This window comes from Salvelinus alpinus, chromosome 1 (genome assembly GCF_045679555.1).
Source record: "Salvelinus alpinus chromosome 1, SLU_Salpinus.1, whole genome shotgun sequence".
NCBI classification, from domain to species: Eukaryota; Metazoa; Chordata; class Actinopteri; order Salmoniformes; family Salmonidae; genus Salvelinus; species Salvelinus alpinus.
Genome location: NC_092086.1, coordinates 38,321,799 through 38,333,412, shown reverse-complemented (window position 1 = coordinate 38,333,412; position 11,614 = coordinate 38,321,799). Strand labels below are relative to the sequence as shown.

General features: G+C 41.2%; 1 protein-coding gene across 2 annotated transcripts; it reads left to right on the top strand.

Annotated features, from left to right (window-relative positions):
- Positions 1-81: 81 nt before the first annotated feature.
- LOC139575322 (uncharacterized protein CG5098-like) lies at positions 82-7,121 on the top strand. Of its 2 annotated transcripts, none has more exons than XM_071400260.1 (6): positions 82-211; positions 1,093-3,144; positions 3,488-3,581; positions 3,674-3,723; positions 4,002-4,073; positions 5,796-7,121. In XM_071400260.1, the coding sequence occupies exons 2-5, from the start codon at positions 1,096-1,098 to the stop codon at positions 4,041-4,043; spliced, it is 2,235 nt and encodes a 744-aa protein (XP_071256361.1). In that variant the 5' UTR covers positions 82-211; positions 1,093-1,095; the 3' UTR covers positions 4,044-4,073; positions 5,796-7,121. The 2 variants fall into 2 exon arrangements, with proteins under 2 accessions (XP_071256361.1, XP_071256363.1); XM_071400262.1 differs by lacking the exon at positions 82-211 and adding an exon at positions 234-489.
- The last annotated feature ends 4,493 nt before the right edge of the window (positions 7,122-11,614 follow it).

Sequence of the window (11,614 nt, the reverse complement as noted above, 5' to 3'; positions counted from 1 at the left end):
ATCATGAATGGAAATTCATACATTTATCATTATTAATAAAATATTTGTTTATGTCCACATCAAATGAAACTGACAAAACTCTCATCTCCCATAATGCATTGCCCGTTTACCACCAGCTGCCAGCTGAATTCTTTACCAATGCAAGTAAACTACGAGATGCTCTTTTTGGAAAGGGAGCACCCCTTCAGCTTACTTTATTAATTTCAAAAAGGTAGGTAAAATAGTTAGCTTATTTACAACTATTTTCCAATATAGTGGGTCCTCGGCAACATGTTTGTTATAACGCATGTTATTATGGATGAATAGCGAGCTAACTCCAGCTAGCTAGCTAAAGTCGGGTTGTCAACACAGTCGCTGGCTAACGTTAGCTGTGGTTATATTGCGGCTTTGTTTACACACTGTTTACAAAGGCCTGGATGCAAGTAGCTAGCTAGCCACTAGCCAGCTACCGTCAGCAGTGCACTCACCTGCAGCAAGGAACGACGAAGGGTAGGTAACCGGTACTACGTTGAACGGGCAGCTCCCATTTTTCTCTAGTAACGACGTTAGAAAGAGATAATATTTCAGAAATTGATTCCATCTCGAAATTGTATCACGCAATGCGACCTTACATTTTGTAGACTGAATTTGCTGTCACGAGTTGCAAATTAATAATCATCAATAATAATATTAATGCTTGGTTTAACGATAAATTGTTGTTATAGTGATGCATTAATAGTACAGATGTAGGATCTTAACTTGATCACTCTTTTGTTGCTGAGAATTTTCCTGCACGGCAGGAAATACAAACTTAATATTGTATTCAATGTTTTAAAAGGCTTCTAAAGTTTGTAATTTAGCCCTAATCAAAAATGTATCAATCCCTACAAAACATGTTCATTAATTATAATCCATATAGCTAATAATTCACATTTCCTGTTGCTTCATGATTATGTTCCTGCTGTAGCAAACTGCCTCAAATTAAAATCCTACATCTGTAGCTATTATGTAGAAAAGCTGCTTTTGAAATTCTTCCTATATAGGCTAGGTTTGAAGTTTGCCTACTGAATAACCTATGGGCTTAACCGTCTTTGTGACTGTATTTGTCTTAAGGTTATGGAGCTGTCGTCTCAAGACCCTCATCCTATGGCTTTGGATCTCTCAAAGAGATGTGGGAATACTCATCTGAATCCCAGGACCACAGAGGTTCTGGACCTGATGAAGAAGCCCAGCTGGCACAGCATCACTGACGACCATGTGTCCATGCCCTGCATGCAGCTCCTCTCTGAGAAAACACTAACAGACACAGGTGTCAGACTTTCCTACGGGACTAGGACTTGTGTTCGCTCCCCCCTTTTACATAATGGTATGGACAGAAGCTTACGGGACTCAGGGTTGTACGAGCAACACCCTATAGAGAGCCTAAATGCAGAGAGCCCCATTTCTGAAAGTATTGAGGGAGACGAGAGTCAGAGTGACTCTGATGTCATTTTGCTTGTTTCCAGTTCTAAGGAAGCACCCTCACCTCAGGACTATTTAGACAGGGGATCTGTTAGTCCCTTAGTGGATTCTCCGTCCCCTGGCGCTGTCTCTTTGGGTGAAGCTAAAGGTTGTTTTCTACTGCCCCAGACACTGAGTTCCCCGAGTCCTGACAATACATATTCAGAGGATTCATCTGAAAGCACAGAGGAGATGTCGGTGAATGCAAAACCTGTTCTTAACCTGTCGGAATTAGCTGCTGTGTATGGGAAATATGTCAGGTCTCCTGTGGATATCTCAAGTGATGATAGTGATGTCATTGAAGTTCCCATCACCAATGAAAAGAAAAAGATTCACAGTTTACCTGTTGATGTTCAAAATGAGATAAGGCTGACAGGTGAAGCTAGTAATGTTGTAAAAAAAAGCCTTTCTCCACATCCTAGAACAATACAGCCTGGGGTCAGCGCTCAGAAACTCACCAACAATGTCACTCGCTATCATTCAAAAATACATACCAAAAACTCAAGTAGAATATTACCCAAGGAACATTCTGGCGACACAATGGACTCAAAAGAGAAGTCATCTAGTTCAGAGGATGAGTCTTGGTTACAGCCAACTGTCTACCTGTACAGGTGTGTAGTAGAATCTGATGACTCTGATGTGGACCGTCGGACAGTTCGACAGGACCCCTCTGAAAGCCTACGTTCCTCTAGAAGGCCACAGAGAGGATCATCACCTGCTACAGAGTCAAGGACCAAGGCCACACATGTGGAAGACATCCAACAGGAGTGGACAAAGCCCTCTTCACCCAGGAGCAAAAGGTCAGGAACCAAGCAGAAAACCCACCAGAGAAGCCCAGCCAATCAGGCCTCAAGTAGTAGAAAAGCAGCAGCAAGTAAAACAAAACGGAGGAGGGAGAAACACAAACAAGCCGGCTCATCCTCCATGTTTTCCCATGAAGAGGCAGAAATCAAGCTGAAATATGCAAACTACAAACAGGACAAAAGGGCCAGTAAATCAGAGGACTTTTGCCCTTTTGTGCACATGGAGCAGAGGGAGTACTCTGCTTGTACAGTGATCAACGATCAGCAGGAGGAGAAGGATGTGAGGCGGAACAAAGGACAGCAACAACAACCAACTGGGTCTGTGTCTTTATCTGGTGTCGTTCCTAAGACGTCTTGTTATCGTCTGGGTCGCCTCAGCTCAAAGAGTAAGTGTCAGCCCCTAATGGTGTGCTGCCTGTGTGGTGGGTCTGCTAATGCTGTGGGCCTAGGGGACCTACACGGACCTTACTATCCAACTGGACCTGCTTTGGAGGAACAAGGCAAACAGCAGACACAGAGGGAAGAATACAAGTACAGTGAACTGTCTGTAGATTGTAAGATAGGCCTATGTGGTCAGGTAGTGGAGAATGGGTTACATGAACTGAGCAATGTGCCTAGAGTAGAGGCTGTAGTTGATGACTGCTGCATCACAGTCAGTGATTGTGAAAGCTCCACATTGCCTTCAGCCAAAAAGCTCAGAACAAATGGCTCCGTGATGGACGGCCACAGTCTGCCTGTGGTGCCCCACAACACCAATGAATGCTGGATCCACGAGGACTGTGGCATATGGTCCACAGGTGTTTTCTTGGTTAAAGGAAAGCTCTACGGCTTGGAGGAGGCTGTTAGGTTCGCCCAAGAAACAGTGAGTCAAATTCAACGATACCTCTTTGTTTGAGATAATGTGCATTTGTGCTTGCGTATCTTGAGTGCGACATAGATGAGAACATAACGGAAAATAGGATCATATTGCTGTGTATGCTAAATCAAATTGCATTGGTGTCTTCCTAACATTCCTGAAATGTACGTTCGGTCTGCCTCACTGTATCAAAATATGTAAACAAGGTCAAACTGAAGCAGCTCAGATAGACAGAGGACCATTATGCTTGTGACTAGGTAACACAATGCCTTACTCCTTCACTGTGTCCTTGGCCTCTCAAATACAGCTTTATGCAAACATGCTTTTTTACATTTCCTTTCTTTTCCAGGTGTGTTCAACATGCCACACAGCAGGTGCAACCATGGGCTGCTTCCAGAAAGGGTGCCCCAATAAGTACCACTACAGCTGTGCAGCTCAGTCAGGTGGGAAGCTGTCCTGCTCTGCCTATGTACAATTATGTCAATGAAGAAACATTGTGTTGACTAAATGTTTTATTTTCTATCTATCTTTGCAGGCTGTGTGCTTAACGAGGAAAACTTCTCCATGAGATGTCCAAAGCACAAGGTAGATGTAACAATTGTCATTCCAGCAGTACCTGGTAAAATACAAAACACAGGATGTTTAAGGAAATATATGTACATTTGTGAATAGCTATCTTACTAACATTTACAAATGTAGGTGTAATGATTAATAAATGGTGAGCAAATGGTTTGTAAATGCCTTATAAATGGTTTATTATGGACCCTTAAAATATAGGGTTGCCTAAAGATCATTACTTTTTGATCTGAGATCCAGGCTATTAGCGCAGTGTTTCTGAAATATTTCACTTTTGTCCTTTCCAGAATAAATCATTCAGAGGTGTGAACGTGCCAGACAACAGATGACAGGAGAGAAGGAATTGGACACCATGGAAGGTATGTGATTTTCTATGCCCTTGACATGTTACATTCATCATGTGAGACCAGACGGTTTAAAATGTACTAACTATAGATGTGTGTCCTTTGGAAGGGCTCCGGGTTTATTTGTAAATAGGACGGTATTTAGTCATTGATGCTCATCAGTCAGTGAGAGAGAGATCTGTGATTGTGCATGTTGTTAGAGCTTGTTTTAGTGTTTGGAACAGCTAGGCTTCCCTAAGACTGCTGATTTGATTGTTTTCTCCACAAATAAGTTGAGCATCTTTACCCACAGTATGTTTAAAACAGGACTTAGGGTAAGATTTCACTATTGTTCAAAGTGACATCAAACTCAAACAAGTTCGTGCTAATGATCCTCTGGAGCACGTTGTTCCCAAACTGGGTCAGGACCCACTTGTGGGTTGTGGCAGGGGTCCAGGTGGGTCGTGGGATTACATTTTTTGTCCATTGCATTTTTACCAAAAAACATACTTTTTTTGATGATACATTTTTGGGATAGAAAAATGCTTTGTGTAAATTTTAATTATTAAAACCAAATAGAAAATATGTAGAAAATATAATGGACCTATATATTTGTAAATAATAGCCTATAATCTTTGAGCTAGACAACCAGGCCCCATTGATTTTGTTATAATGTTTGAGCATAGGAATAGGGCACTAATCTGTCAAAATGTGTAGAATTGCAGGAAATGTGCTTAAGATCTGCCACATTTTCTCCCGGCTCCATTGCAACATGTATACAATTGCAGAAGAAAATTTGCTTTGAAAAGCAACATTTTATTTCAACTTCACGGCAAAATATGTAGAATTGCTGGAAATTAGCTTCAAAGCATAAAATGTTTCTCTCCACTGCCAAGATTGTATTTTTTACTTATTTTTATACTGTATTTTTTACTTGTTCTGTCTGTGTATGTTTTTTCACAGCTCAAACACTTAAGGTGGATCGCAAAGCTAAAAAGTTTGGAAACATTTACATTTGAGTCATTTAGCAGACGTTCTTATCCATAGCGATTTACAGGAGCAATTAAGGTTAAGTGCCTTGCTCAAGGGGAAAACATCAAAAGATTTTTCACCTAGTTGGCTCGGGGATTCAAACCTGCCATCCCTGCTCTAGAGGATTCCAAATTAAAGTTGGATTATTTGTTGATTAAGGAACACACACACAATCTACAGTGTCAGTTTGACAGGGAATGTGCACAGAAATGGCAGAAACGCCATGATAATTACTTTGAAGTTTAAAGAGGTTTGAATTCCATTTAAGAATCCTAACAGGAAGGTTTAGAGGTACAGCCAGTCACTCTGCTGTTGATGAGTGTAGGTAGACCTTCCCTCAGTGAGATGAGCTGTGTGGAACATGAGAACCTACCTAGTGATTGGGACCCTGGCAGAACAAGGTGTGAAAAAGCAATGACACTGATTTGCCAACTGTGCTAAAAGAATATCCTCAATCTGCTGCAAGGGCCTCTGGGTTAACATGCATAGCCTACCATGTTGAAACTGATTTGATTTGCTCTGCAGTTGTAAAAAAAAAAAAAAAAAATCTCGGGCTTCGCAAGAGATAAATGAGTGAATGTGGTGCAGAAAATATGTACTTTCACACCCATGTCTATTTCAGTGTGTGACCCTAGCTACTCTATAGCTGTACTGTACACTTGAGTAACTGATTATTTTTGTCCAATTCTATAACAGTGTCACTGTTCCCTTGTGTTTCCCTGACAGCTAAACCTCATTGGCAGCAGCCACCAGATAGATAGTCTCCTTCACCCCAGAGAAGAGGCTGTGGAAGAACTGCAACATTCTATTCATGTTTTCTTTTATCTCTTGAATGTTTACATTGAGTCCATGTTACTTTAGTATTATTAATGATTCTGAATTGATTGTACCAATGAAGCCAAATGCTCTTATTGTGTGTCTGCCTGCAGATGGCCGTAGTCTTTTTGGCCCGTCTCCACTGTGGAAGCTTGAGAGTTATGTTGCCAGGTTTGTTGTGCTGTTTGCTTTGTTGAAAGACCAAAATATCACTGTTTGGTCCTCTGTTTTATTTTGTTGAAGTTTTATATCTATGTTTGGTCTTTTTACCTTTTAATACTGAAATGACGATTTACATGTTTTTGTGTTCACAGTGTGTGACAGACTTGCTATTGTTTCCTTATTTGATAGGAACCTTTATTTAATAGGAACCTTGAGAGGACAATAGTTGAGTTCAGTATTCATCCTAATTAACAGTGATTGAATGGCCAACCAGTCACTCCCCTGATAATATGACTTGTTTTGCAAGGTTGCTACTTTGAAATTCAGATTTCTGTATGTTACTATAAGGATTTTTGCATCTCAGATTATCCTGGTGGAATGCTTTGGTAATCATTCGGAACTAAATGGCAACAGAGGAAGTGATGGATCTCCAGAAAGGCTTCTATGGCTGCGCTTACACAGGCAGCCCAATTCGGATATTTTTTCCACTAATTGGTCTTTTGACCAATCACTTCAGATCTTTTCGCTTCAGATCTGATTGGTCAAAAGACCATTTTAGTAAATAAAAATATCAGAATTGGGCTGCCTATCTAAATTCAGTCATAAAGACATATTTATTTTCTATTTATGATTTAATCATGTTGTGCATATTTATTTATGTAATGTTCAGCTGACATGGTGGTAGTGCTGCTCAATGAGGAAAAGGTACAATGTCTGTTTTGCACAAAGTTTGCAACGGTTGGTACATTCAACCCACTGGGCACACACTGGTTGAATCAACGTTGTTTCCACGCCATTTCAATAAAATTACGTTGAACCACTGTGGAATAGACGTTGCATTGACGTCTGTGCCCAGTGTGAAATGATTTTGAATTTGACCTGATATCATTGGCTCCAGAGATTATGATTTTATACTGGGTTCTGTTAATGCAGTCATTAAGGAAATGTATGGGTGTTCCAGTCTTACATATGTGTGAGGAAGAGATGGCTAACACATGGAATTAATTGTCTGTAACAGCTCGCAACTGTTGCCTTTTTGTCACCTGTTTGAATAAAAGCTGACATTCCTGTGTACATCACTTGTTTTAAGATGTGATCATTTTTATCATAATTCATCTCTTTTATTAGATGTATCCATGATTTAGTAGCCGTGATTCAGTGGGACAGGTTAGGTTAAGATATTCTGTATAAAAATGCTCGAACATATGTTGAACTTGTGTTGCATACAACAAAGGGAAGTCTGGATGTATCCGTGCTGTTTATGTTCTCTTTATGTAAGTACAGTAATTGTAGATAACTGCCCTATTCTAGACTGCTACGGTCATGTTGAACCATTCACCCTCTCCTTGTATGAATAATTATTCCGCAAACTTCAGACGCCTTCTGTGACCTATTCTTCTATTCCTCTACCTCTGTTATCAGGAATAATCTGCTCTCAATGTTTTACTGCACGTGTCTGCCTCACTTTTAACTGGGTGTCATCCTGACCTGGTGGGTGGTGCTCACGGAGCACATCTCACCTTGTTGAACTCACAATGTAACCGTGTTCCCACCTGCTAAAATAGACTGGCATCCCATTCCTATGTGAGAGAGCTGTGGCTTTGTCTCCAGGAAGAGGGTTTAACTGAGCAAATCTCTGCATTTTAAGCAGCCAATTTCACAGAGAATATTCAAACAGCTGTTGTGTTTCCTCCCCATGGAAGATGAGACTATATTTAGCTGCCTTTCATTACAAGGGTTTACACATGGACAGCCATTTGGAATGGCAGCTCCATATGCTAACAGTTTGATCTTTTAGCATACAGATGTAGGATCTTAATTTTAGCACTTTTGTTGCTGAGAATGCTCCTGCACTGCAGGAAGTACCGATGAACTTTGTGATTGACATAAATTCACTGAAAACCCACACTAACACACAGTGCCTTCAGAAAGTATTCAGACCTCTTGACTTTTTACACATTTTGTTACAGCCTTATTCTAAATGGATTTGGAAAAAATCCTCAGCAATCTACACATAATACCACATAGTGACAAAGCAAAAACTGTTATTTAGAAATGTTTGCAAATGTATTAAAAAAAAATTAAAACAGAAATACCTTATTTACATAAGTAGTCAGACCCTTTGCTATAAGACTCAAAATGTGGCTCAGGTGCATCCTGTTTCCATTGATCATCATTGAGATGTTGCTACAACTTGATTGGAGTCCACCTGTGGTAAATTCAATTGATTGGACATGATTTGGAAAGGTACACACCTGTCTATATAAGGTCCCACAGTTGACAGTGCATGTCAGCAAAAACCAAGCCATGAGGTCGAAGGAATTGTCCATAGAGGTCCTAGACAGGATTCTGTCGAGGCACAGATCTGGGGAAGGGTACCAAAACATTTCTGCAGCATTGATGTTCCCCAAGAACACAGTGGCCTCCATCATTCTTAAATGGAAGAAGTATGGAACCACCAAGACTCGTCCTAGAGCTGCCGCCCGGCCAAACAGAGCAATCGGGGGAGAAGGGCCTTGGTCAGCTCCAGAGTTCCTCTGTGGAGATGGGAGAACCTTCCAGAAGGACAACCATTTCTGTAGCACTCCACCAATGGAAGCCACCAGATGGAAGCCACTCCTCAGTAAAAGGCACATGACAGCCTGGAGCTTTTGGAGTTTGCCAAAAGGCACCTAAAGTCTCTCAGACCATGAGAAACAAGATTCTCTGGTCTGATGAAACCAAGATTGAACTCTTTGGCCTGAATGCCAAGTGTCACGTCTGGAGGAAACCTGGCACCATCCCTACAGTGAAGCATGGTGGTGGCAGCATAACGGTGTGGGGATGTTTTTCAGCGGCAGGGACTGGGAGACTAGTCAGGATTGAGGGAAAGATGAACGGAGCAAAGTATAGAAAGATCCTTGATGAAAACCTGCTCCAGAGCACTCAGGACCTCAGACTGGGGCGAAGGTTCACCTTCCAACAGGACAATGACCCTAAGTACACAGCCAAGACAATGCAGGGGTGGCTTCGGGGACAATTCTCTGAATGTCCTTGAGTGGCCAAGCCAGAGCCCGGACTTGAACCCAATCGAACATCTCTGGAGAGACCTGAAAATAGCTGTGCAGTAAAGCTCCCTATCCAACCTGACAGAGCTTGAGATGATCTGCAGAGAAAAAAGGGAGAAACTCCCCAAATATGGGTGTGCCAAGCTTGTAGCATCATACCCAAAAAGACTCAATGCTGTAATCGCTGGCAAAGGTTCTTCAACAAAGTACTGAGTAAAGGGTCTGAATACTTATGTCAATTTGATATTTCAGTATTTTCACTTTTAATACGTTTGCAAAAATGTCAATACAATTTTTTTGCTTCGTCATTATGGGCTATTGTGTGTAGATTGTTGAGGGGAAAAAACAATTTTATACATTTTAGAATAAAGCTGTAACGCAACAAAATGTGAAAAAAGTCAAGAGGTTTGAATACTTTTCCGAAGGTATTAACATATATTAACAGCAGCACTTTTCATGTAGCATACTTTTGGCAAGATTATTTTCCTGTGACAATATAGATCAAATTAAGATCCTACACCTGTAGGCGACTGATGATGCTGGATGCCTGTCTGAAGATGACAGATGCTGAAGAGTTTGGTGGAAAATACCAACATGTATTATGCCTCATTGGACAATTATGAAACACTTGCATCATCCAACATAATGTGGGTTGTATTTCAGCCATTATGACAGTGGAAATATTGCTTCTTGCATAAATACCATGACATTTCACATTTTTCCTACAGTACCTCAAGATAAAAGCCTTTTCAAATGTTAACTGGGTATAAGAAAAATGTATTTAACGTAGGTGTAAATTGTAAACACAGCAAAATGCCAGCCTCATAATTGCTAACCTTGTTTGACTTTGGGCCATTTCAGTGAACGGAGTGACCTATGAGAGCTATCATTTAACTCTGTAGCAAGTGTTTTGTTAGGACAAGCGTTTTAGCTGTATCTAAGATAAATAATCGCTTGTTTATCTTAGAGATTAAGTTAAGAGAGACAGGGAGAGCTCTGTCACGCTAAATTGTCTCATTATAATGTTTATGCCTAAGGCCCACACTTCTCTCACTCTTTCACTCTCTTTCTCCATCTCTCTCCCTCTCTTTCTCTCTCCTCTCTCTCCCGCTCTCTCCGTCTCGTTCTCACTCACTCTTTCTCTCTCTCGCCGTGCATGCTGCAGCCTTAGCTCTGGGCGCAGTGTTATCTCAGCTCCCAGGACTCTGACAGGCTCATTCGATCAATCCCTCCCACTATCTCAGCAGCTCAGCACAGCAGCACAGCAGCACAATGCCATTGCAGGTCACTCAGAATCTCATCATCCAGGGTCACAAAATAACGGATGCACAACAGGGCCATGCACAGACCATTTGGGGTCAGTGAAAAAAAGGGGCTCTCCCCCCAAAAATGTCCCACATCAATTATTACAAGAACAGAGGAAAGCAGCACAATCTGATGAGTAAAGTATTTTGCTAAACTATTTTGAACTGGAATAAATGCTGCACTTATTAACAATGACCAACACAATTCCAGTCATCATAGAAGATAGGAAATACTGTAGCCTACCATTACTAGGCTATATCCAACCCAACTCCATTTGAAATACTGTAGCCTGCCATTACTAGGCTATATCCAACCCAACTCCATTTGTTGTCACTATCATGTATCCCAGTGGTTTTCAAACTTTTTGACCCATGACCCCGATTAAGGACTGGTACAAAACCTGCGACCCCAACGCAAGCACATGTAGCCTGTCATTACAGCCATAAACAGTGAAGCATTTTCAAAACGCAATATAGACTACAGAACTGCGTTTTATACCTGCATTTATAGCTGAAATTCATTCATGTTAGCAGCCAATATCAACTTGGGGTATATCATGTCACTTCTCTGGAGTCCAGAGCAATCATACGGCCTGCTTGTAGCATACTATAAGTGAAGGTTGCAGGATCTGATGGAAAGCATTTTGGAGTGCATCCTGCCTGCAGAGTGCTCGTTAGCAGCAGGGTACCCCTGTTCTTCCTCACAGATATCGTAATAAATTCGCACAGCGCCATAATTTTTGAGTACATCCTGCCTGCGGAGTGCTCATTGGCAGCAGGGTTGCCCTGTTCTTCCTCACAAATATTGTATAACGTTTTCCAAAATATGTTACATCTTCATCCCATAATATTGAAGGCATGTTGAGCTGCTTATCTTTAGACAGTAGCCACCCAAACTTGGTCAGAAATCTGAAAATGATAAATCAAATCGTCAGGTAGCCTATTGTTCTGGCAAACTGTATTTTATATGGATGATATACGTAGGCCTACTATGTTTGCCTGGCAAAATGAGAAAAAAACAATTCTGGTCACTTACCTGGATATGCGCTACCCGATACCATTGATTGGTCATTGGCCAACAATCAAGACGAGCAACTATTTGATTCTGAAGCATAGATGAGAATTTAAAGATGGGCAGTGGATTCATAACGACAAAGACAACGAAAATGATTTTTTCCAGGGAGGGGGGGTTGTGTCCACCCATGCCTATGCCCTA